This window comes from Nerophis ophidion, linkage group LG24 (assembly GCF_033978795.1).
Source record: "Nerophis ophidion isolate RoL-2023_Sa linkage group LG24, RoL_Noph_v1.0, whole genome shotgun sequence".
Classification (NCBI taxonomy): domain Eukaryota; kingdom Metazoa; phylum Chordata; class Actinopteri; order Syngnathiformes; family Syngnathidae; genus Nerophis; species Nerophis ophidion.
In genome coordinates, this window is record NC_084634.1 from 31,897,049 (window position 1) to 31,924,927 (window position 27,879).

A 27,879-nucleotide genomic window follows, 5' to 3' on the forward strand; every position below is an offset into this window, starting at 1 on the left:
TCATTATGACACTTATATAAGACTTGTATTTAAAGTCATTTTAATAGTAGGCTAATATAGCTAATGTAGACACTTACATAATGTGTTGCCTTCATTATAACATTGGTATAAGATTTGTATTTAACGTCATTTTAATACTAGGCTAATACAGCTACTATAGACACTTCCATCATGTGTTGCCTTCTATATAACACTTATGTAAGACTTTTAAAGTTATTTTGATAGTAGGCTAATGTAACTAATATAGACACTTACATCATGTGTTGCCGTAATACTAATTTTTTTGCAGCTCCAGACAAAAAATTTTTTTGCATATATGTTCCAATATGGACCCCCCTACCCCGAAAGGGACAAGCGGTAGAAAATGACTGGATGGATGGATGGTCCAATATGGCTCTTTCAACGTTTAGGTTTGCCGACCCCTGGTAGGCCTAAACTATTCATTAAAAACAAGGCAGTACATATTTGTGGGCACTGTAGCACAGTTGGAACAGTAACACTGTGTTTAATTATAGCAAAATATAACACTGTACTTTAATCAGGGGATTTTTTGGCATGTACCAGAGTTTGAGAATCACTGTCCTATTCTATTTAAATGATGTTCATACAATGGTTATTGCGGTACTCATTGGGTTAAATCTGGGACCTTTTTGTGCCATCTTTTGTGTCCCACAATAAAGTTTCTGGAATACTTAAAAGGCAAAAAAATGTTTGTGGCGCCGGTGACGCAAAGAGAATAGCCTGGTTTGTCATGCATGGTCAGATGGTGTCTTTGCGGCGCAGTGGCTTCAGTTTATACGGCGCGTTTTAGAGGAAGTGCTGGAATGCGGCATCATGGGACATCCGAGCATTTTTTTTATGGGAAATGGTTGGGCGAGGCATGAAAGCAAAAAAAAAAGACACAAACAAATAGCCCGTTCTGCATGTTTTGTCCAGAGTTTGTGCGTGCATGTGTCAAACTGCTGTTAGAACAGGCTGCAACAAGCACGGTACTTTAAGGAGTGTGCATGTTAGGAAAACGACACCGTGCGGGGTGGGGGTGGCGGGGGAGTGAAGAAACAAAGTAGAATCAGTAGATTTCAGTTTTTCTGGCCAAGGTTGAGCAACTGTAGTTTAGATCTGCATCAACTTGTGCAAAGACGTGAAATAAGTGAAAAAACTGAGAATTTTGTGATCAATACCTTGACATTGCTTCCCTGATTTTGTGCATTTGTCTTCTCTTGTTTTCCCAGGATATTTAATACTCCCAACCAAAAGCAGAAACATACATACTCTACAGCAGAGGTCTCAAACTCAAGGCCCGGGGAGCCAAATCTGGCCCGCCACATTATTTTATGTAGCCCGCGAAAGGCTGGGAATACAAACCCCGTTTCCATATGAGTTGGGAAATTGTGTTAGATGTAAATATAAACGGAATAGAATGATTTGCAAATCCTTTTCAACCCATATTGAATTGAATGCACTACAAAGACTAGATATTTGATGTTTAAACGCATAAACTTTCTATATTTTTTTGCAAATAATAATTAACTTAGAATTTCATGGCTGCAACATGTGTCAAAGTAGTTGGGAAAGGGCATGTTCACCTTTGTGTTACATCAGCTTTTCTTCTAAAAACACTCAATAAACGTTTGGGAACTGAGGAAACTAATTGTTGAAGCTTTGAAAGTGGAATTCTTTCCCATTCTTGTTTTATGTAGAGCTTCAGTCGTTCAACAATCCTTCTGTTGTATTTTACGTTACATAATGCGCCACACATTTTCGATGGGAGACTGGTCTGCACTGCAGGCGGGCCAGGAAAGTAACCACACTTTTTTTTTACCAAGCCACGCTGTTGTAACACGTGCTGAATGTGGCTTGGTATTGTCTTGCTGAAATAAGCAGGGGCGTCCATGAAAAAGGCGGCGCTTAGATGGCAGCATATGTTGTTCCAAAACCTTTATGTACCTTCCAGCATTAATGGTGCCTTCGCAGATGTGTAAATTACCCATGCCTTGGGCACTAATTCACCCCCTTACCATCATAGATGCTGGCTTTTGAACTTTGCGTCGATAACAGTCTGGATGGTTCGCTTCCCCTTTGGTCCGGATGACACAATGTCGAATATTTCCCCCCAAAATTTGAAATGTGGACTCGTCAGACCACAGAACACTTTTCCACTTTGCATCAGTCCATCTTAGATGATGTCAGGCCCAGAGAAGCCGACGGCGTTTCTGGATGTTGTTGATAAATGGCTTTCGCTTTCCATCGCTTTGTCCCCGCAATTTCCCCCTCTGTGTTCTTTTTTTTGGGTCTTTCTATCCCCTCCTGCTCCGGTTCGGAAGCGTCAAACATTAATATAAATAAATGTAATCAATTCAAATACAAATAAGGCAACAAGAGAAGTATTGCACACTTCTCTTTTGTAAAGTAAATATGTACAGCAAATGTATGATTTGCCTGAGTAGTGGTCAGGACGGAAAAAAAAAGAAATATGAAACCGTATTTTTCTGGCTATAAGGCGCACTTAAAATCCTTAATTTTCTCAAAAATGGACAGTACGCCTTATTGACCAATGCACCTAATGTACGGATGACTCTGGTTGTGCTTACCGACCACAAAGCTATTCTATTTGGTACATGGCAGCCACACATAAGAGATACGTGTAAACTGCAAGATGAGGCCAGTAAACAACACTAACATTTTATATGTTCCATTGAAAGTATAGAACATTACACACGGCACCCAAAAATCTGTAAAAATGTTTTAATACGACTTTGGTAAGCTATCAAGCCGCACCGCTTGATGGATTGTGGGAGCATTACGGCTACCGTAGACTGATAAATTGTGCTCCAACATATGAGTATTATCATGGTGTCTGTACTAGGTAAGACATATAATTTGGCGTTTTTCTTGCAATTTTATGAAAAAACTACTTTTCTTACCTTCTGGTACCTGTGATCTGTATTTAGGATTTGCAAAAGTCCTGAAAATTTGCGCAGGTCCGCCTTTGTAGTCCGTACCGACACCGTAGTCGATAAGCTTCTGTTCTGTCTCTATCTTATTGTTATGGGACATTCAACCTCCGTTGTTGCCATTTCTAATATAAAGGAATGTAAAGTTCTCACTTATTTTTCTCAGTAAACTCATAATGAAAGCGCTAAAACATACCGGTGTAGTGAGTTGACATTATTCACCCAAGGAACTTTAGTTATTAGAGAGTTCCGAGTCTGACGCTTTTTCACGGGACACATTTCTGGCATTGTTGCTGCACTGGTGACCCACGGATGAGAAGATGCTGCTCCGTTATTGATTGAAGTAAAGTTTGAATGTCAATAAAACAGTTATCTCCATATTTTGACACTTCTTCCACTTCCATCCTTGCACGCTACACCGCTACAACAAAGATGATGGCGAAAAGACGCTGTCGAAGGTAATCCACGTAAATAAGACCCTCCACAAAACGGCGCATCCTGAAGGGACTGTCAGAAAGCGACTTGAAGATGATCTGTAAAACATCAGCTATGCAACATTTTGACCCCCAAAAAAAAACACCATCACATGTTATGGAGACCACAAGGAAGTCTTTTACATTAAGAAAAAAATCATAATATGACTCCTTTGGTGCGCCTTATAATCCGATGCGCCTATTGTATGAAAATAGACCTGACTGGACCCGCTCATCGGCAGTGCGCCTTATAATTCGGTGCACCCTATGGTCCGAAAAATACGGTGTATACAATTGGTGACAGTCTGAACCTAAAACCAATCATTCTAGTTTTGTTGTGTTTACTCTGCATTTTTTCTGTCATTCTGACTAGAGATGTCTGATAATATCAGACTGCCGATATTATCGCCGATAAATGCTTTAAAATGTAATATCAGAAATTATTGGTATCAGTCTCAAAATTATCTGTATAGGTTTCAAAAGGCAAAATGTATGTCTTTTTAAAATGCCGCTGTGTACACGGATGTAGGGAGTGAAGTGAATACGCAAGTGAATGCAAGCATACTTGGTCAACAGCCATACAGGTCACACTGATGGTGGCCGTATAAACAACTTTAACACTGTTACAAATATGCGCCACACTGTGAGCCCACACCAAACAAGAAAGACAAACACATTTTAGCAGAACATCCACACCGTAACACAACAGAACAAATACACAGAATCCCTTATAGTACTAGCTCTTCCGGGATGCTACAATATACAATTACTACCCCCCACCCCCAACCCCACTCACCTCAACCTCGTCATGCTCTCTCATGGAGAGCATGTCCCAAATTCCAAGCTGCTGTTTTGAGACATGTTAAAAAAAATAATGCACTTTGTGACTTCAATAATAAATATGTTGGCATTTTTTTCCCATTATTTCAGTTGATTTATTTTGGAAAACATTGTTATATTGTTTAATGCATCCATCAGGGCATCACAACAAAATTAGGCATAATAATGTGTTAATTCAACGACTGTTTAAATCGGTATTGGTTGACATCGGAATCGGTAATTTAGAGTTGGACAACATCGGAATATCCGCTAAAAAGCCATTGTTGGACATCCCTAATTCTGATTCCTACCTTTGATACAAAGCATTCTGCAATGGCCACAGGGTCAGCGTTGCAAGTCTCCAGGTGGTGAAGCAAGTCCCTGGAAACAAATGTGCACAAATGATTACAAACGTACCGAGCAAACCGTTAAAACACATGCGTGTAAAAATGCTTTGATTCATTGTTTCTAGCTATTGTTTTCAAATTTCGGGAGGCACACAGCTGGGAACAGTCATCAAGCCTCTGAAAAGCTTCCTTGAATTCAAAACTTCAGCTCCACAATGATGGAAAAAGTCCACTGTTAAAGTTATTGTTTCGTGCCTAAGACATGAGGTCATCAGGAATGCTTTAAAGCTTCCTTTAACTGGTCCAGCTTTTTTTTTTTTTTTCTTTGTTTTGGTGCATGACAGCTGACAAATGAATGGCTGAGAGTGTATATTTGTGTCCAAAGACCACCATGAGGAGGGACCAGCCTTCAAACCACACAAACGCAGCTTAGAGCAGGGACAGACGAGGCAAATATGCAGACGGGGACCAACACACACCTGACTTAGTACGCCATTCCTAGAAATCAGTCGACTGTTAAAAAACTATTTGGAGAATTATATTCCTAAAATGTCCCTGGTTTATTGACAAATATAATATCAACAGTGTTCAACAAAGTATAAAGACACAGACAATTGAGTTTTGGTGTGTACATGCCTTTACCTGTTAAAGTGGTAGATGTCCTGGATGTTACCAAACAAAGAGCTTTTATCCTCAGAGCTCAACGCCAGCCGAGCCTGGTTACTGATATTCTCCAAATAATCCTGCAGAGAGGAGAAGAACAAGTTAAGATAGCTTCAAATAAGGTGATTTCAAAGGGAAACCCCATTTGAATTTAATAAAAGGCAATCCCAACTAGCTTTTAAATCCTTGGTTTGCTAACAAGGTTAAATGTCAATGTAAGAATCGGCCAATGTGTTTACAGAAGTCCAGGTTTCTCTGTACAACAGGAGCAGTCTTGGGTTTTTGGAAATTTGCTGCTAAAAAAGTTTTGAACTTAACTCAGGGGTCGGTCAACATTGTGTCATTCTTGCGGTTTTGGCCCTCAGGCCACCAGTTGAGTATCCCTCATACTTGCCAACCCTCCCGGATTTTTAGGGAGATTCCCGAAATTCAGGGCCACTCCCAAAAACCTCCTGGAACAAATTTTCTCCCGAAATTCAGGCGGAGCTGGCGGCCACGCCCCCTCCAGCTCCATGAGAACCTGACTCAGCAATGTCATGACCCTCCTAAACAGGACAATACTGCCATCTACTATACACAGAATAGAATAGAATGTAAATATATTATACATATATTCTACATTTAGGTGCAGTCAAGGAACATGCATTAGGGAGTCTGTTCTGAAGTCCACAGTAAAGAGACGTAACTTCATCACGTCGCCTGGTTAGTGACTCCAACCCAATATATTACACTGTCGAGGAGCAAAATGAAGAAATACGCTTGCAAGTTCCAGAAAGATTGGAAACAAGAATTTCTGTTTATCCAGGAGAGTTTGAAGGCGAAGAGGTATGTTGCCTGTAAATTTTGTAGAACAGACTTCTCCTTTGAACACGGCGGCCTAATGGATATACTCAGCCATGAACGGTCAGCGAAGCACAAAGCGTCCGCAGCGCAGCATCATTCACAACCCAGTATTATGGGCCACCTCGCAAAACGTAGACCCGATGGTGTAACTTATGCTGAGACAAAGATGGCTATGCTGTTAGCTGGAAGCTAACAGCATAGCCAAAATTTGCGGATGTCTACAACAAATCCGTGAAGGATATATTCCCAGATTCGGAGATCGCTCGCCAGTACGCAAATGGCAGAACAAACGTTACTCAAATAGTGAAAGGTAAGTGTTGTTGGTTTATTTTAGTAACCAGCAAGCACAGTACAGTTAGTAAAAGAAGTGTGTTTTTATTACTGTGTATTTGATAGGTGCTGTCGGAAATTCAACTATTTATTTTATTTATCCATCCATCTTCTTCCGCTTATCCGAGGTCGGGTCACGGGGGCAGCAGCCTAAGCAGGGAATCCCAGACTTCCCTTTCCCCAGCCACTTTGTCCAGCTCTTCCCGGGGGATCCCGAGGCGTTCCCAGGCCAGCCGGGAGACATAGTCTTCCCAACGTGTCCTGGGTCTTCCCTGTGGCCTCCTACCGGTTGGACGTGCCCTAAACACCTCCCTAGGGAGGCGTTCGGGTGGCATCCTGACCAGATGCCCGAACCACCTCCTCTGGCTCCTCTCGATGTGGAGGAGCAGCAGCTTTACTTTGAGTTCCTCCCGGATGGCAGAGCTTCTCACCCTATCTCTAAGGGAGAGCCCCGCCACACGGCGGAGGAAACTCATTTCGGCCGCTTGTACCCGTGATCTTATCCTTTCGGTCATGACCCAAAGCTCATGACCATAGGTGAGGATGGGAACGTAGATCGACCGGTAAATTGAGAGCTTTGCCTTCCGGCTCAGCTCCTTCTTCACCACAACGGATCGGTACAACGTCCGCATTACTGAAGACGCCGCACCGATCCGCCTGTCGATCTCACGATCCACTCTTCCCCCACTCGTGAACAAGACTCTAAGGTACTTGAACTCCTCCACTTGGGGCAGGGTATTTTATTTATATATATGATCAAATAAATATTTATCGCTAGAATTCACTGAAAGTCAAGTGTTTCATACATATATATATATATATGTATATATATATATATATATGTATATATATATGAAATACTCGAGTTGGTGAATTATACTCCTCCCCTCTTATACTCCTCCCCAACCACGCCTCCGCTCAGCTTTTTTTTTAATGAGTAGCTTTTCCTGAAGCTTAGCTACTTTTAGAGCCATGTAGCGAGGTAGCTCACATCAGTGATACAAGCTACAAAGAGAGAAAATGGATTGCGAATCCAGGCCCAAAACATATGGAGAAAATCCATACGTATGGAGAAAATCCATGCTTATTGGTTGGTGTTCGTATGATGAGTCATGTAGCTAAGGTTTGGGTGAAACATTACAGACTGGCCAATCAGAGGCAAGATAAGTCACCTCATCGAAACGAGTAAGCAAAATCATAACATGACGACAAGAGAGTCAGAGACAGAGGGACGCTTCAAGCTGATGACTTAAAAAAAAAATTTAATGGTAGAGGAATTATCTTCCGCAGATTAGATTCGTCCCTTAGTGGTTTAAGATGACATCCACAATAATGTGTGTCCTTGGCCTAGTTTAGACAAATGTATGCGTTTAGAGGAAACAATGCCCAAAAATTTAGTTTTTAGATACCATGAATTGATTTACGTGGACCTCGACTTAAACAAGTTGAACAATTTATTTGTGTGTTACCATTTAGATTAGATTAGATTAGATTAGATAGTACTTTATTCATTCCATCAGGAGAGTTCCTTCAGGAAAATTACAATTTTCAGCACAATCCCATTCAAGATCAGGCAAACATTACAGGGAGACAGAACAGAATCGCTGACGGGTCTGCCGGCTTCCAGCGCCCCTTACAAAAAAAGATGAAATACAGGTAAACAAGGGGAAGGGGGGGGGAATAGAAGATTAAAATGAAATAAAAAAAAATCGGTCTTAGCCTGGGCCTTGGAGAGGGGGTGCAGACTGAGGCCAAGGGAAAAAAAAAAAAGTGGTCAATTGTACGAAATATGTACTGTACTGTGCAATCTACTAATAAAAGTTTCAATCAATCAATCAATCAAAAGTTGTTTACTCTGTAAACAAAAATGCTCTCTTCATCGAAGACGTGGAACACAAATTTAGGAACATACGTTAAGGTGAGTTGGGTTCCTGAAAAGTTTTACTGCACATAACTGTTCCCAAACAACACACAAGTCATTGTTTTTTTTTTTTGTCAAGATATAAATCAATACTGTTTGTTTGTTTTTTTACTGTACGTAGGGTAAATTCAAAACATTATAGGTGTGGGCCAAAGAAAAGGCAAACCAAATAAATACATAAAGTGAGGTGCAGGGACCCCTAGAGGTAGTTGTAGGGCATGAGTGTCAAACTGGTTTTCACTGAGGGCCACATCGCAGTTATGGCCTCCCTCAGATGGCTGCTTGTAACAGTGAGTAATAAATTATATAAATATATAAGGATTTGCATTGTGATATTATTAACCCATTACACATGCATTTGATCATTATACCATTTTTTAAAATCCTCTGTTGACAGGCAGCTTTGTCACCATAACTTAACCTCTTAAGGCCCAAGTTGTTTGTTTACATGCTTTTTTTAAATTTCTCTTTGCTTTTTGGGCCTAATTACAATAACAACTAAAAATCATCTTTTAGTCCATAAGTACACAAACGTGTACTACATGTGTAGTGGCATGCACATTTTTATTTTACACTTTTTTTTCTCCAAATTCCATTGTACGCTGTATGTCCATATGTCGGCATAAGACCCCAATTCAGTAGTGTACACAATTCTGGAAATAAGAGCTAAAAGGTGCTGTCCACGCATGTGGCCGCTAAGGCCTTTAGAGGTTAATTAATGTCGAATTTATCTTTTTTTTTTTAACAGCAAATTTCTATAAATGTAAAAATGGTACCACTGTGTTTTTAATGTTAAAATTCTGACGACTGATAGGCTATTTTTTTCCATATATGCGGTTGTAGTTTCATCATGGTTTCTACCTATTGTCCTTTTTACACTGCACAATTAAATGGACAACTCCCTTTAAAATGATAAGACAACCAGATATTTATTTTATTTAAAAAAATGTAATGTATGATAATATATAATTTATTGCATTATTAGGAAACACGAATAACAACTATTAGTGTTTATTATTACAGAAGATAACTACTTCCAAACCTACATTCATACCAATTTATTTAACATTACATGATGAACATTAACATTATTATTACAGATCCATTGATACGTACTTTCCCTTTCCAAATGCATACACATTTAATTTAATTATTTAATTTCTTACATTACTAGATAATATTAAAGTGTAATGTATATGCAATTGCATGCAGTCCAGGTATTTTTTCAATCAAAACAAAGGAGGAACACATTTAGTAAAAAAAAAGATAATGTAATCGACTTTCGCGGGCCACGTCAATTGATTTTGGTAGACCAGATATGGCCCCCAGGCTTTGAGTTTGACACATGTGTTGGACTGTTTGTTTACATGTAAAATCTTCCACTCCTTCTTTGTCTCATTTTGTCCACCAAAAGTTTTATGCTGTGCGTAAATGCACCAAGGTGACCTTTGTTGAAGTTATTGACTTGTTAGAGCGCTAAGCAGGCATATTTGGTCAGTGCAAGCTAATGCTAACATGCCATTTAGGCTAGCTGTATGTACATATTGCATCATTGTGCTTTATTTATAGGTATTGATGAGCTCATTTAATATCCTTTTCTCTGATCCTCTTTGTATATCATTTAGTTTTGCAAGTCTCATGACACATTACCCGTATGTAATATTGGCTGCATTTCAGATAGTTGTTTGTGTGCCATGTTGTTCCAGACCACAGCAAACATTGCCTAGCTTGCCAAAGATTGTAATAAATCCATTTGAAGAAGACAGCCTGCCGTTTCCTTTAACTTGGACACACATATTTATACCTTTGGTAATTAAAAGCCAGTGATTTCCAGGAGTTGTTTCACCTTCTGAGTAGCCTCTGATTTAGTAATGGTTTCTAATGTTGTAAAAATGTGTAGAATAAATATTACATTTTAGCATTTCTGTCAACGAAGATTTGCTTCAGCCTGGGACACATAGTCCTTTTGATAGTAGGCTAATGTAGACACTTACGTCATGTGTTGCCTTCGGGCGGCAGAGCTCGGTTGGTAGAGTGGCCGTGCCAGCAACTTGAGGGTTGCAGGTTCGATTCCCGCTTCCGCCATCTTAGTTACTGCCGTTGTGTCCTTGGGCAAGACACTTTACCCACCTGCTCCCAGTGCCACCCACACTGGTTTAAATGTAACTTAGATATTGGGTTTCACTACGTAAAGCGCTTTGAGTCACTAGAGAAAAGCGCTATATAAATATCATTCACTTCACTTCACTTCATTGGAAGACTTATATATGGCTTTTCATTTTTTGCAGCTCCAGACAGACCTGTTTTTGTATTTTTAGTCCAATATGGCTCCTTCAACGTTTCGGGTTGCCAACCCCTGGCTTAGCTACATGTAATCGATAGTAACTTGTAGTTTAGCGTACTCTAGTTCGCCCATCGCTGCCCTAAAGTTTTCTTCAGTCTGACAAGTGAACTTGAAGAAACCCTGCTCTGGAAAAAAAACAAAAAAAAAACAGGAATTCCTTGCAGTCGCCTGAGCAATGTGTCATCTAACGCTTAATCTTCTATTTACGACAATAAAAGACCCGCTGTTCAATGTTAATCATCCACTTGTCCCAGATTCAGGCCAATCGAGCCTTTGCACTCACATTACCCTTTGGCAATCGTATTTTACATGCAGAAAATGTGTCTACTACTGTAGCTTTGAAATCTAATAAATATCCATATGATTTATCATTGGTCAGAAAAAGGAAGTCGAAGGTAGAGACAGAGAAAAATTCTGCAGAGATCTTGGTGAGATCAGAGAGTAAGGATAAACCAATGAGTAACTTGTTTTTATTGCACCGCATTTTCCGTCCCTGCCCATGTTATAGTCATTATACTCGATGCTGTTTGATCTCTGCAACCTGTAATTAAAGTCAATAAAAAAATCAAGTCAATGAAAATGGGAACCTGCCTGCTTGCCTCCCTCTCAATAATAGAATCACTGACAAATATCTGTTCCTACAGGCAATATAGGTAAAAAAAAAAATTGGACGGAATAACATATGGTATTTGGATTAAACATAATTTAAACGTGTTAGCACAAGCATCGACTGTAGCGCTAATACAAAACAGCAATGAATGAAGAAGGAGTTGAATTCAACAGTTTCATATCTTGCTTTTACATGGTTATTTTAAAATATGTTGACACATTAAGAATAGGGTGATTCCCAGAGCCCAAAACAAGTCTGCAGGCTATAGAGTGTTTTCTATTCGGGCTCCAGTACTATGGAATGCCCTCCCGGTAACAGTTAGAGATGTTACCTCAGTCGACGCATTCAAAGGGGAACATTATCACCAGACCTATGTAAGCGTCAATATATACCTTGATGGTGCCGAAAAAAGACCATATATTTTTTTAACCGATTTCCGAACTCTAAATGGGTGAATTTTGGCGAATTAAACGCCTTTCTGTTTGTCGCTCATGTGGTGATGACGTCAGAACGTGACGTCTCCGAGGTAATACAGCCGCCATTTCCATTTTCAACACATTACAAACACCGGGTCTCAGCTCTGTTATTTTCCGTTTTTTCGACTATTTTTTGGAACCTTGGAGACATCATGCCTCGTCGGTGTGTTGTCTGAGGGTGTAACAACACTAACAGGGAGGGATTCAAGTTGCACCACCGGCCCGAAGATGCGAAAGTGTCTGCCGCCAGACCCCCATTGAATGTGCCAGAGTGTCTCCACATTTTACCGGCGATAACAGACATGGCACAGAGATGTATGGATAACCTGCAGATGCATTTGCAACGATAAAGTCAACGAAATAACGAAGGTGAGTTTTGTTGATGTTAATGACTTATGTGCTAATCAGACATATTTGGTTGCGGCGTGACTGCCAGCTAATCGATGCTAACATGCTATGCTAATCGATGCTAACATGCTATTTACCGGCGGTGCTAAAGCAGACATGGCACAGAGATGTATGGATAACCTGCAGATGCATTTGCAACTATATTACGTTTCCTTCCACCCACATTTAATGCGAAAAAAAAAACACTTACCAATCGAAGGATTTAAGTTGCCCCAGTGTCAAGAGATGCGAAAGTCCTGATCGTTTGGTCCGCACGATTTACCGGCGATGCTAACCCAGCTATTCGGCCATGCTATGGCTATGAATAGCGTCAATAGCTATTCGCTCAATAGCTTCAGTTTCTTCTTCAATACTTTTATACTCCAACCATCCGTTTCAATACATGCATAATCTGTTGAATCGCTTAAACCGCTGAAATCCGAGTTTGAATCCGAGCTAATGTTGCTATATCTTGCTGTGGTATCTGCCATTGTTTGTTTACATTGGCAGCACTGTATGACGTCACAGGGTAATGGATAGTCGCATCGCAAATAGTCAAAATCAAGCACTTTAAAGCTTTTTTTAGGGATATTCGGGGACTGGTAAATTTTTTTTAAAAACTTCAAAAAATACAACAAACCACCAGGAACTGATTTTTATTGTTTTTAACCCTTTTGAAATTGTGATAATGTTCCCCTTTAAGTCCCATCTTAAAACTTGTTTGTATACTCTAGCCTTTAAATAGACCCCTTTTTTAGACCAGTTGATCTGCCGTTTCTTTTCTTTTCTGCTCTGCCCCCCTCTCCCTTGTGGATGGGGGAAACAGGTCCGGTGGTCGGGACCGGAGGTGGATCGCTCGCCTGCGCATCGGTTGGGGACATCTCTGCGCTGCTGAGCCGTCTCTGGACTCTCACTATTATGTTTGATCCACTATGGACTGGACTTTCACAATATTATGCTAGACCCACTCGACGTCCATTGCATCCAGTCTCCCCCAGAGGGGAGTGGGGGCCATCCACATCTGCGGTCCTCTCCAAGGTTTTCTCATAGTCATTCACATTGACATCCCACTGAGTTGTGAGTTTTTCCTTGCCCTTATGTGGGCTCTGAACCGAGGATGCCGTTGTGGCTTGTGCAACCCTTTAAGACACTTGTGATTTAGGGCTATATGAATAAACATTGATTGATTGATTGATTGATTGATTGATTGATTGATTGAAGTTTGTACAAAGCTTTAGACTTTGACTCAAGAAAACACTTGAAACTCAAGACAGGAAGCCTACAAAGGCGGTTGCGTGCACATTTTCAGGACTTGTGCAGATCCCAAATACCGATCAGCAGGCACCAGAAGGTAAGAAAAGTTGCTTTTGCATAATATCGCGAAACAAAACGCCAGATAATATGTGTAAAAAACACATGCTGCAAGAAGATGTCATTCATATCACCACAGCTGATCTGGCATACAATTAAAAAAAATTAAAAAAATTAAAATACTTGTACTACAGGAGTATCAATATGCAACTGCTGGCTGATATTGTCATGATCCGTGGTCCGGATGATGTTTTTATATTTTCTGTTATATTTGGACTCCTTTAGTTCCTTTTTGTTTTGGTTGCCATGGTTACTCATTGTCTTCACCTGTCTCTGATTAGTGCTCTCCCGCTCACCTGCTTCCCGAGCACTAATCAGAGGCAGCATTTAAGCTTGTCTTTGCCAGTCAGTCGGCTGGCGACATTACTCTGTTTGCTCTATCCATGCCATAGTTTTTCTTCATAGTTCATACTGCTCTTTTTAAGCCACAGTAAGTGTTGTTTGTTTTATGTTTATGCTAAATCTTAGCTTTTGTTCCCTGCGCCAAGTTTGTGCCTTCGCCTTGTGAGCGCTTTTTGTTTTGTACTTTGTTGAGTTACAGTCAAGATTAAATCATGTTTTTACCTTCAAGCCATGTCCGGTCTAGTCTGTTTGCATCACGGGAGAACAAATCTCGCAGAAAGCTGCAAAAATGTCCTCGTCATGACAGATATGTAAATGTATTATTCTTATAGATAGATAGTACTTTATTGATTCCTTCAGGGGGGATCCTTCAGGAAAATTAAAATATTATTATTGGACTACATTGGTCACCTATAATAATCACAATGAGCTCGGGTCGCATCCTAAAAAATAGAGATCAGCATTGTCATCTGAAAAGGTAAATAAGCTTGTTTGTTCAAACAACTGGTAAAACTAAAACTAAATGAAATGCAAATTTCAATGGTTCACGAAGTAAAGTTGTTTATAGATGTGTCTACTATATTATCGATTTGTAACTGTACCTTCTTTCACTGTTTCACTATGTAAAGCGCTTTGAGTCACTAGAGAAAGGCGCTATATAAATATAATACACTTCACTTCATTGACTTTTTCGCAACATTCTTTCAAAGACTTTCAAAATACGCACTATATTATTTCTAGTTTTGAGCAAATCAACGACTTGCAGTTCAGTGAGACATTTTGAAACGATCTTGTACAACATTCTGACTTCAAAATTGCATTTGTATCCAAACATTGGGGAATTTTCTTCAGCACAATTTACTCATGCAAGAAAATAATAAAACCTGTGATTAATCAAGATTAATCACAATTCAAGAGTGTGATTAATCTGATTGAAAAACAGAAATATATACATGTAAATATATTTTCATGCATACATACACATACACGCGCATGTACATACACACAAACATATATATACACATAAATACATACACATATTTACAGTATATATTCATACATATATAATATATACATATATACATGTATACATATATAAAAAACCCAAAACCAGTGAATACAAATAGAATACAATGATTTGCAAATCATTTTCAACCTTTATTCAATTGAATAGACTGCTAAGACAAGATATTTAACATTCAAACTGTTGCAAATATTAGTTAATTTGGAATTCTATGCCTGCAACATGTTTCAAGAAAGATGGCACTAGTGGCAAAAAAGACTGAAAAAGTTGAGGAATGCTCATGTATTTGGAACATCCCACAGGTGAACAGGCTAATTGGGAACAGGTGGGTACCATGGTTGGGTATAAAAACAAACCAGGATGTTTTTTTTGTGAACACATGCGTGAGCAAATTTTCCGACAGTTTAAAAACAACATTTCTCAACCAGCTATTGCAAGGAATTTAGGGATTTCACCATCTACGGTCCATAAAATTATCAAAAGCCTCTGTGTTTTTTCCTGACCTAACGTATATTCTGCTCTATATATATATACAGAGTTGGGTAGGAACGCGCTACATTTACTCCATTACATCTACTTGAGTAACTTTTGGGATAAATTGTACTTCTAAGAGTAGTTTTTATGCAACATACTTTTACTTTTACTTGAGTATATTTATAGAGAAGAAACGCTACTTTTACTCCGCTCCATTTATCTGCAATCAGGACGCTACTCGCTACTTTTTTTTTTTATTGATCTGTTAATGCACGCTTTGTTTGTTTTGTTTTTGTCAGACACGCATTCAAAGTAGAATCTACGCATGCTTGTGTTTCACCAATCACATGCAGTCACTGGTGACTTTGGACCAATCAAACAGAGCCAGGTGGTCACGTGATTGTCACACGTAGAACCCGACATGTTGAAAAACTTATTGGGGTGTTACCATTTAGTGGTCAACTGTACGGAATATGTACTGTACTGTGCAATCTACTAATAAAAGCTTCAATCAATCAACCAATCAATCAAAAGTGTAAAGGAAAAAAGACACTTTATTTCAACCATACTTCCCATCAAAAGCCTAAAGACCGATCGCACAGTTCCTGTTTTCACAATAAAAGTGCCGCTCCATCGCACTTGCGCTAACAAAATAAGAGTCTCCGAAAGCCAGCGCAAACAAGCTAGCAAGCTACGGAGTTTGCCGCCAATGTATTTCTTGTAAAGTGTATAAAAACGAATATGGAAGCTGGACAAATAAGATGCCAAAAACCAACGACTTTCATGATGTATTAGACAGGAAGGAGGAACTTTTTTTCTCCTCCATTTGAAAATGTGGACATTATCAGCACTATACTGTCTGATTCCAATCAATGCAAGTCATCAGAATCAGGTAATACACCAACTTCTATTCTTGTCTTCATTAAAGATAAGAATCTATGTGTTAAACATGCATGTATATTCATTAAAACAGCTTTAACATGTGAACAAAAACGGCAAAATAAATAAGTATACATTATATACTCTCTCTCTCTATATATATATATATATATATATATGATATGTGTGTATGTATATGTATATATGAGGTAGATCACCTCGACTTGGTCATTTATTAATTGATTAACGTTGAAAAACTTATTGGGGTGTTACTATTTAGTGGTCAATTGTACGGAATATGTACTGTACTGTGCAATCTATTAATACACGTTTCAATTAATCAATCAATCAATAAATGCCTACTGAGCCTTTGGTGCTGTTAAGTTATTGTGGCTCAATTTGCCTTATTTTTTTTTATTTTAATGTATTATTATTTAATATATATAATTGTTTTAATTGCTTAAGAGATATTCCTGGCTCTGAATTTGCTCATTGCTATTTTTATGTTTTTGTGCATTATTTGTTGCCGTAATCATTAAACAAACAGGTTACTCATCAGTTACTCAGTACTTGAGTAGTTTTTTTACAACATACTTTTTACTTTTACTCAAGTAAATATTTGGGTGACTACTCCTTACTTTTACTTGAGTAATAAATCTCTAAAGTAACAGTACTCTTACTTGAGTACAATTTCTGGCTACTCTGCCCACCTCTGTATATATATATATATATATATATATATATATATATATATATATATATATATATATATATATATGTATATATATATATACAAACAACCATATATAAATATACACATTTGGATCAAGGGATGTCGTGAGTTTGTGAAGCCCTAGAGGTACTCGTGATTAAGGGCTGTGTAAATAAAATGTGATTGATTGATTAATTTCTTTAAAACGTACTTCAGCAAATTATTAGTCGATTTCCAATTGGATTAAATAGGTATCCAGATGTGAATGTGAATCGATTTTTTTTTCAGCACCTTTATTTTCTCAGCTAAATGTGTTGAAATGTATGTTTGTTTCATTAGGCAGGAAATAAAACAAGCAAGTGGCATGGGGCTGTAAAATGTATTAAGTACTATTAATTTACAAAAAGTAATATTGCTGGCATTTAAGAGAATGGTCTAAAATTGTCAGATAAAATATTACATGTAGTTTTTAGTTGTTTGACACTATTTACATCTAAAATATACCCCCGTTCAGTTACTATATATATATATATATATATATATATATATATATATATATATATATATATATATATATATATATATATATATATATATATATGTATATATATATATATGTATACCCCCGTTCAGTTAATAAAAAGCATTTTAACCAAGACATGAATCATATACATTTTTATTCTAAAATCCCTGCTCACGGACCAAGCTAGGGGTCACCTCAAAGGGTCATGTTAAGATTTCGTTGACCATCAACCGTCCCGTGTAAGGTGATGCTTTATTAGTCACGGGGTCATGGATGTGACCTGGCTCGACCTGCTCACTCGTCGCATTGGCCTCAAGTCTAACAATGGGCAGCTCAATCACACACACCTCTGAAGGTACACTCCCTGCTAAGCATCAGACGCAACATGTACCGACTTGATCCAGTCTGCCGTTAACCATTAACCTCCTCGAGTGCATGCTTCGATTCCAAGCCAAACACTTTACTCTGCACTGTAGTTGAAAGTCATTACGCTACGCAATTCGTGGTTTCAACATCGATAGATTCAAACGTGGAAAACCTCTTAATTCCTGGTCAACTGCAAAAGGCGACTCTTTCCAGGTGCTAAAGTGTATTATGGCCACGGTTGCCCAGTGGTAAATTAAAATGCACACTTGATAGGTTGCATGCAAGACAAAGTGATGACCACTGCTCCCCTGCTGAGAGAGCTGAGCCCAAGGGAGTCCTGGTAAATATTTATCTTAAGCCTATCACACCCTCTTTGCTCTCCGGAAGCAGCATGGGCTCCAGGATAATGGATGACTGGAGTTGCAATAATGGAGGCTTTGGCGACCATCAGGTGAAGTTAGTACTGCTGATACAATCAACCTTCACTGTCATTAAAGAAATAAGCAATACTTCAATGCCCCAGTGAAGAAAAATGGACTGATAGGTAAGTGGTAGTCCAAGGCTGGGTGGTCTGTTTTAGTACTTTACTGGTGGCGGTCTGCAGGCAGTAGAAGGTGATTAAGTGCAGCTCTTAAGCCCTCTTCCGTGTTTTCTTAACCTGTTGCAGACACTGTTATCTCAGAGCTAAATCCCTCTTCCTTCTGTCCCCTGTCCTCGCCTCTGCATCCGAAAAGGACAAAGGGGGGATGGAAGGCGGGGACATCAATCATAGTTGCAAAGTTGAAACCTGGGTGACAATGAATAAAAAGTTCTTGTTTTAATTTCAACAGCAGAAGACATTCTCATGGGCAGCGCAGTGGGTAAAAATTCTGCTTCCCACCATTAGGCATTTGAATCTTGTCTTGGACATCTCTGTGTAGAGGGCGCATGGCCGGTTTTCTCTCACAGTCCAATGACATGTATTAACTGGAGACAAAATTGTCCATTGACTTAATTGTTAATTGTTGTTTGTCTCTATCTGCCCGGTCATTAATTTTGATCTGATTTAGCACATCCGTTCTGTTCTGTACATTCAAGAACAAGTAAAGAGGCAACAAGTCTGCAGAGATCGATGAGGGATTCAGAAAGGTGATCCAACTACAAGAACAACGAAGGATCACAAAGGGAGATCCAAATAAACTAATGAAGAGGGATCAAGAAAGGTGATCCAACAACAATGACGAGGGATCCAAAGAGTTTATCTACAAGAATGAAGAGGGATCAAGAAGGATATCCAATTACAAGAACAAAGAGGGCTCAAAAAAGGAGATCCAAATACAAGAATGAAGAGGGCTCAAGAGAGGAGATCCAACTACAAGAATGAAGCGGGATCAAGAAAGGAAATCCAACTACATGAAAAACGAAGGATCCATAAAGGTCATCCAACTACAGGAATGAAGAGGGATCAAGAAAGGAAATCCAACTACAGGAAAAAAGAAGGATCCATAAAGGTCATCCAACTACAAGAATGAAGAGGGATCAAGAAAGGAAATCCAACTACAAGAATAAAGAGCGATCCATAAAGGTCATCCAACGACAAGAATTATGAGCAATCAAGAAAGGAGATCCAATTACAAGATGATGGGTTCCCACTTCTCTGTGAGCGCTTTGAGTATCTAATAATAGAAAAGCGCGATATAAATCTAATCCATCATTATTATTATTATCAAGAAATATGAGGGCTCCATAAAAGTGATCCAACTACAAGAAGGATCATCAAGCCAGAGAGGTGATTCGACTACCAGTATGGTGAGGGATTCACAACTGTGAACCAACTACAATAATTAAAAGGGGTCAAGAAAGGAAATCCAACTACAAGAATAAAGAGGGGTCCATAAAGGTAATCCAACAACACGAATTATGAGCAATCCAGAAAGCTGATCAAACTACAAAAATTATGAAGGCTCCATAAAAGGGATCCAACTACAAGAAGGATCATCAAGCCAGAGAGTTGATCCGACTACCAGTATGGTGAGGGATCCATAACTGTGATCCAACTACAATAATAAAAAGGGGTCAAGAAAGGTGATCCAACTACAAGAATAAGGGACGGATCAAGAAAGGTGATCCAACTACAAGAATGAAGAGGGATCAAGTAAGATGATCCAACTACAAGAATGACGAGGTATCAAGAAAGGTGAACCAACTACAAGAATGAAGAGGGATCTATAAATATGATCCAACTACAAGAATGAAGAGGGATCTATAAATATGATCCAACTACAAGAATGAAGAGGGATCTATAAATATGATCCAACTACAAGAATGAAGAGGTATCAAGAAAGGTGATCCAACTACAAGAATGAAGAGGGATCAAGAAAACTTATCCAACTACAAGAATGGTGAAGGATCCAGAACTGTGATCCAACTACCATAATAAAAAGGGTTCAAGAAAGCTGATCTAACTACAATAATAAAGGGGCATCAAGAGAAGGGATCCAACTACAAGAATAAAGAGGGATCAACAAAGGTGATCCAACTACAAGAATGAAAACAGATCAAGAAAGGTGATCCAACTACAAGAAGGATGATCGATCCAGAAAGGTGGTCCAACTACAATAATGGTGAGGGATCTAGAAAGGTGATTCAACTTTAAGAATAAAAAGGGATCAAGAAAAATGATCCGACTACAAGAATAGCAAGGGATCCAGAACTGCGATCCAACTACAAGAATGAAGAGCTATCAAAAAAGGTGATCAAACTACAAGAACGAAGAGGGATCAAGAAAGGTGGTCAAACTACAAGAATAAATAGGGATAGAGAAAAATTATACGACTAAAAGAATAGCAAGTGATCCAGAACTGGGATCCAACTACAAGAACGAGAGGGATCAAGAAAGGCGATCCAACTACAAGAATGAAGAGGGATCTATAAATATGATCCAACTACAATAATAAAAAGGGGTCAAGAAAGGTGATCCAACTACAAGAATATGGACGGATCAAGAAAGGTGATACAACTACGAGAATGAAGAGGGATCAAGTAAGATGATCCAACTACAAGAATGACGAGATATCAAGAAAGGTGATCCAACTACAAGAATGAAGAGGGATCAAGAAAGGTGATCCAACTACAAGAATGAAGAGGGATCAAGAAAAATTATCCGACTACAAGAATGGTGAAGGATCCAGAACTGTGATCCAACTGCCATAATAAAGAGGGATCAAGAGAAGGGATCCAACTACAAGAATGAAGAGGGATCAAGAAAGGTGATCCACCTATAAAAATAAAAACAGATCAAGAGAGGTGATCCACCTACAAGAAGGATGATCAATCCAGAAAGGTGGTCCAACTACAATAATGGTGAGGGATCTAGAAAGGTGATTCAACTTCAAGAATAAAAAGGATCAAGAAAAATGATCCGACTTCAAGAATAGCAAGGGATCCAGAACTGTAATCCAACTACCAGAATGAAGAGCTATCAAAAAAGGTGATCAAACTACAAGAATGAAGAGGGATCAAGAAAGGTGATCAAACTACAAGAATAAAGAGGGATGGAGAAAAATGATCCGACTACAAGAATAGCAAGTGATCCAGAACTGTGATCCAGCTACAAGAATAGCAAGGGATCCAGAACTGGGATCCAACTACAAGAACAAGAGGGATCAGGAAAGGTGATCCCACTACAAGAATGAAGAGGGATCTTTAAATATGATCCAACTACAATAATAAAAAGGGGTCAAGAAAGGTGATCCAACTACAAGAATGAAGAGGGACCAAGAAAGGTGATCCAACTACAAGAATGAAGAGGTATCAAGAAAGGTGATCCAACTACAAGAATGAAGAGGGATCAAGGAAAATTATCCAACTACAAGAATGGTGAAGGATCCAGAACTGTGATCCAACTACCATAATAAAAAGGGATCAAGAAAGCTGATCTAACTACAATAATAAAGGGGATCGAGAGAAGGGATCCAACTACAAGAATAAAGAGGGATCAAGTAAGGTGATCCAACTACAAGAATGAAAACATATCAAGAAAGGTGATCCAACTACAAGAAGGATGATCGATCCAGAAAGGTGGTCCAACTACAATAATGGTGAGGGATCTAGAAAGGTGATTCAACTTTAAGAATAAAAAGGGATCAAGAAAAACGATCCGACTACAAGAATAGCAAGGGATCCAGAACTGTGATCCAACTACAAGAATGAAGAGGTATCAAAAAAGGTGATCAAACTACAAGAACGAAGAGGGATCAAGAAAGGTGGTCAAACTACAAGAATAAAGAGGGATAGAGAAAAATTATACGACTAAAAGAATAGCAAGTGATACGGAACTGGGATCCAACTACAAGAACGAGAGGGATCAAGAAAGGCGATCCAACTACAAGAATGAATAGGGATCTCTAAATATGATCCAACTACAAGAATGAAGAGGTATTAATAAGGTCATCCAACTACAAAAATGAAGAGGACTCTAGAAAGGTGATCCATCTAAAACAGACGATTACTGAAATCAAATAAAATCAAACTGAAAGGGCAATTCGGCGCCCCCCAAAAAAACAAAAAAACATCAGTTTGTGGAAACTTGTGTAAATGTGTGTCTGGATAGGCTGCTGATTACCCTAACCCTCATGAGGACAAGCAGTATAAAAAGTAGACGGCTGGATGTTGTGTGCTTACAGAACATGCACACATGTTGTTTTGAACGTCTGCCCGTTCCTGCAGCACAAAGGTTCCGGTGTTCTGTATCTCAACCGAACCCAAACTCTGCAAAAGCGAGCACAGGTGACCTTTTTGTGTTCAAGGTTCTCAGCAGACAACAAGTAGTGTGTGTGTGTGTGTGTTTGTGTGTGATGACAATCACTATACACTCAAAGCATGTGTGTTATCAGCCGGTTGAAAGGCCCGCACACCTGAAAAGAGCAAAGTCAACCACCCGCCATGCTGACCTCGGCCTGTTTTGACCTCCACTTTACTGATCTGGAATCGCTTTCGTTTTGTAAATCAGTTTCAAGAGCTTAAACGTAAGCATTGTTTGAGGAAGACAATCGCATCTAAACCGACTTGGTATAAGCAAACAACCAGAGGGTTCGTTACAATGTTGCTGTGTTGTACAATAATAAATGGACATACAGTATAATCCAGGAAAGCTAAAAATGCATTTCCAAATTTCAGACCCAGTCTTGAATTATCACCAGCTTCCAATAAACTTTTAGGTAAATCAAAGTCTGGACAGAGTTTCACACACCCAGCACTCCAATTTTCTTGTTGATTTTAAGGCTGCTTGTATGGATGCTAAAGTTTAGAAGAGCTATAGTATCGTAGAATTTTGACGACAGGTGTGTTGTGCGGGAGAGAGAAAGTGCTTCTTCAGTTCCTGCATGCCCTTTTTTCTTCATACTGAGCTCACACCCGTCAGTGGTTATCTTACAAGACCTCTGGTTGCCATGTTTGTCAACCAGTAAAGATTAACTCACGATCACCAGATGGACAACCCTGGTTTAAGACATTTCTACATTTCTTATTTCTATCAAAAAGGAATGAGATAAAGAAATATGTTTCCTCACCTCCACAATGCTTCTGAGGTCCTGGACGTATGTTCGCTCTGTATCCAGTATCTCCTGTACCACCCGGTCCACGTACGTCCTGGGTTCTTGCACCTGACCAATTCGCTCCGTCCCCCTGTCAAGACTTAGCTCCGGTTCTGAATGATCAGTTGCTGTCTGTTCAGTGCCCTTTCTCCCAGGCTGCCTTCCTGTGTCCATATCTCCGTCATCTCTTCTGTCGTCTTCCCCGCGTCCCAGCTGCTGGGCCGGAACCAGCTCCAAACGTATAGCCCCGGAGTCCTGGTCTGATGTCACAGGGATAGAGTTAGGGCTGTGGACAAGGGTGGAGCGGCTGCCCAGTGAGCAGTGACTGTCCCGAGAAGAAGCGGAGGAAGACGTAGAGCTGTAGCTGACCGGCCTTTCGGCGCTGTCTGGAGAAGAGTCCATGCTGTGGGCCGAGCAATACCGCAAAGATGCGTAACGGAAGGCTGGGTTGCGAAGGCAGCGGGTCGAAATGTCGCTGGGGCTCAGGACTGAGCCAGAGTCCGGGACTTCGGGAACAGGTGGCAATGCATCAGGCAAATAGCTGAAGTCGTCTGCATGAACAAAAAATAAGACGAGAAAAATTCATGTTATATGGTTTAGATGTATTGAACTCAAAACAATCAATCAATCAATGTTTACTTATATAGCCCTAAATCACTAGTGTCTCAAAGGGCTGCACAAACCACCACGACATCCTCGGTAGGCCCACATAAGGGCAAGGAAAACTCACACCCAGTGGGACGTCGGTGACAATAATGACTATGAGAACCTTAGAGAGGAGGAAAGCAATAGATGTCGAGCGGGTCTAACATGATACTGTGAAAGTTCAATCCACAATGGATCCAACACAGTCGCGAAAGTCCAGTCCAAAGCGGATCCAACACAGCAGCGAGAGTCCCGTTCACAGCGGAGCCAGCAGGAAACCATACCAAGCGGCGGCGGATCAACAGTGCAGAGATGTCCCCAGCCGATACACAGGCAAGCAGTACATGGCCACCGGATCGGACCGGACTCCCTCCACAAGGGAGAGTGGGACATAGAAGAAAAAGAAAAGAAACGGCAGATTAACTGGTCTAAAAAGGGAGTCTATTTAAAGGCTAGAGTATACAAATGAGTTTTAAGGTGAGACTTAAATGCTTCTACTGAGGTAGCATCTCGAACTGAGGGCATTCCAGAGTACTGGAGCCCGAACGGAAAACGCTCTATAGCCCGCAGACTTTTTTTGGGCTTTGGGAATCACTAATAAGCCGGAGTCCTTTGAACGCAGATTTCTTGCCGGGACATATGGTACAATACAATCGGCAAGATAGGATGGAGCTAGACCGTGTAGTATTTTATACGTAAGTAGTAAAACCTTAAAGTCACATCTTAAGTGCACAGGAAGCCAGTGCAGGTGAGCCAGTACAGGCGTAATGTGATCAAACTTTCTTGTTCTTGTCAAAAGTCTAGCAGCCGCATTTTGTACCAACTGTAATCTTTTAATGCTAGACATGGGGAGACCCGAAAATAATACGTTACAGTAGTCGAGGCGAGACGTAACAAACGCATGGATAATGATCTCAGCGTCTTTAGTGGACAGAATGGAGCGAATTTTAGCGATATTAAGGAGATGAAAGAAGGCCGTTTTAGTAACGCTTTTAATGTGTGCCTCAAAGGAGAGAGTTGGGTCGAAGATAATACCCAGATTCTTTACCGTGTCGCCTTGTTTAATTGTTTGGTTGTCAAATGTTAGAGTTGTATTATTAAATAGAGTTTGGTGTCTAGCAGGACCGATAATCAGCATTTCCGTTTTTTTGGCGTTGAGTTGCAAAAAGTTAGCGGACATCCATTGTTTAATTTCATTAAAAAACAAAACAAAACCTCATTCATATTCTTACAGACACTATCTGCGTCCGAACTCAATTCCTTACATTCCAGCCGACCACAGCCAGGCTGACCAGCTGCCAAACGAGGGCCACAGCTGTAAGCCTCCTGTCATGAGAAGCCAATTATCTGCCACTTTAGAATGAAAAGGAATGGAGAGCATTTAGATGAGCAGCTGTATTGCGATACTAAATCTAAATCTTAAACGCTCGCCTGCCAGAGGCAATGAATGAGAGGCCTATTTCCACGAAGACAGGCAGGTTTGTGTGTTTTACATCAAGTCGCTGCCAAACTGGCTCGTGTCTGTGGACGGAGCCGTTATGATGCGAGCACGGACTCTTTGAGCCACACAGTCAGGCCAACTCAAGCGAATGCACGGATGAATGATCAGCTTCAAGTCCCTCACACCCACTCAACTCATCCACCTAGTTTTCCCCGAAGTTTTCCGATGCCATGCTTGGTAAAAGGATCAATGTTAAGCCGAAGAACAGTACAGACTTGAGATGAACTCTGCAGAGGTCCACCTGGAGATTTAAGTCTTACTCACTTGATTGAAAAATGACAGATCAGACATATGAAAAAATAGCTCTTCTGGGTTTTGTGAGTCTGCAGTTGACCGTAATGCGAGCAGACTGTAACAACCCACATCTCGACGTGAATATGAAGTTCAATGGCTTCATGGCAATGGAAATCTGCAAATTGGGTTGTTTAGGGTCGCCGAGAGAAATATACAAACCCTGTTTCAATACGAGTCGGGAAATTGTGCTAGATGTAAATATAAACGGAGTGCAATAATTTGTAAATCATTTTCCACCCATATTCAGTTGAATATGATACAAAGACAACATATTTGATGTTCAAACTGATAAACATTTTTTTGTCGTTGCAAATAATCATTAACTTTAACATTTGATGCCAGCAACACGTGACAAAGAAGTTGGGAAAGGTGGCTATAAATACTGATAAAGTTGAGAAACGCTCATCAAACACTTATATGGAACAACCCACAGGTGTGCAGGCTAATTGGGAACAGGTGGTTGCCATGATTGGGTATATAAGCAGCTTCCGTGAAATGCTAAGTAATTCACAAACAAGGATGGGGTGAGGGTCACCACTTTGTGAGCAAATTGTCGAACAGTTTGAGAACAACATTTCTCAACGAGCTATTGCAAGGAATTTAGGGATTTTACCATCTTCGGTCCGTAAAATCATCAAAAAGTTCAGAGAATCTGGAGAAATCACTGCACAAAAGCGATGATATTACGGACTTTTGATCCCTCAGGCGGTACTGCATCAAAAACCGACATCAGTGTGTAAAGGATATCACCACATAGGCTCAGGAACACTTCATAAAACCACTGTCCTAATACCCTCCTGTGCAATACTACCCTTCGAGTGCAATACGTCCGTCACTGATTGTTATTTATTACTTCGGTACTCCTGTCTTGCTCTGTATATTGTACAGTATTTGTATTTTGTACTTCTATAGTGTTTTGTATATTGTACAGAATTGCTTATTATTTTTATTGGATAGTAGTCTGTTTATTTCAATTGTTAGTTTTTCCTTTATTACCTCTTATGTCATTTATTTCACCCCATATTTGTTCCCACTACCGCACCTTAAGTTGGAGTCTTTAATCTCGTTATATGCAAATATAATGACAATAAAGTTAATTCTATTCTATTCTATTCTATTCTATTCTATTCTGTCAGTAACTACAGTTGGTCGCTACATCTGTAAGTGCAAGTTAAAACTCTGCTATGCAAAGCCAAACCCATTTATCAACAATATCCTGAAACGCCGCCGGCTTCGCTGGACCCGAGCTCATCTAAGATGGACTGATGCAAAGTGGAAAAGTGTTCTGTGGTCTTATGAGTCCACATTTCAAATTATATTTGGAAACAGAGGACGTGGTGTCCTCCAGAACAAAGAGGAAAATAACCATTCGGAATGTTATAGGCGCAAAGTTTCAAAGCCAGCATCTGTGATGGTATGGGGGTGCATTAGTGCCCAAGGCATGGGTAACTTACACATCTGTGAAGGCACCATTAATGCTGAAAGGTCCATACATGTTTTGGAGCAACAAACGTTGTCATCTAAGCAACGTTATCATGGACGCCCCTGCTTATTTTCAGCAAGACAAGTGTTACAACAGCGTGGCTTTGTAAAAAAAAGAGTGCGGGTACTTTCCTGGCCCGCCTGCAGTCCAGACCTGTCTCCCATCGAAAATGTGTGGCGCATTACGAAGTGTAAAATACGACAGCAGAGACCCGGACTGTTGAACGACTAAAGCTCTACACAAAACAAGAAAGGGAAGGAATTCCACTTTTAAAGCTTCAACGAATAGTTTCCTCAGTTCCCAAACGTTTTTTGAGTGTTGTTAAAAGAAAAGGTGATGTAACACAGTGGTGAACATGCCCTTTCCCAACTACTTTGGCACGTGTTGCAGCCATGAAATTCTAAGTTAATTATTATTTGCAAAAAAAAAAAAAACGTTTATGAGTTTGAACATCAAATATTTTGTTTTTGTAAATAACTTACATTTATATCGCACTTTTCTAGACACTCAAAGCGCTCACAGAAA

General features: G+C 39.7%; 1 protein-coding gene across 3 annotated transcripts in view; it reads right to left on the reverse strand.

Annotated features, from left to right (window-relative positions):
• The window catches only part of LOC133542187 (pleckstrin homology domain-containing family G member 1), a 180,404-nt gene that overhangs the window by 62,499 nt on the left and 90,026 nt on the right, over window positions 1–27,879 (reverse strand). For all 3 annotated transcript variants that reach the window (XM_061886079.1, XM_061886080.1, XM_061886078.1), the window contains 3 exons: window positions 23,408–23,982; window positions 5,236–5,336; window positions 4,558–4,627 (listed from right to left, as the gene is read on the reverse strand). In XM_061886079.1, coding sequence (XP_061742063.1) covers window positions 4,558–4,627; window positions 5,236–5,336; window positions 23,408–23,833 — 597 coding nt within the window. In that variant the 5' untranslated portion in view covers window positions 23,834–23,982. The remainder of the gene's footprint in view (window positions 1–4,557; window positions 4,628–5,235; window positions 5,337–23,407; window positions 23,983–27,879) is intronic.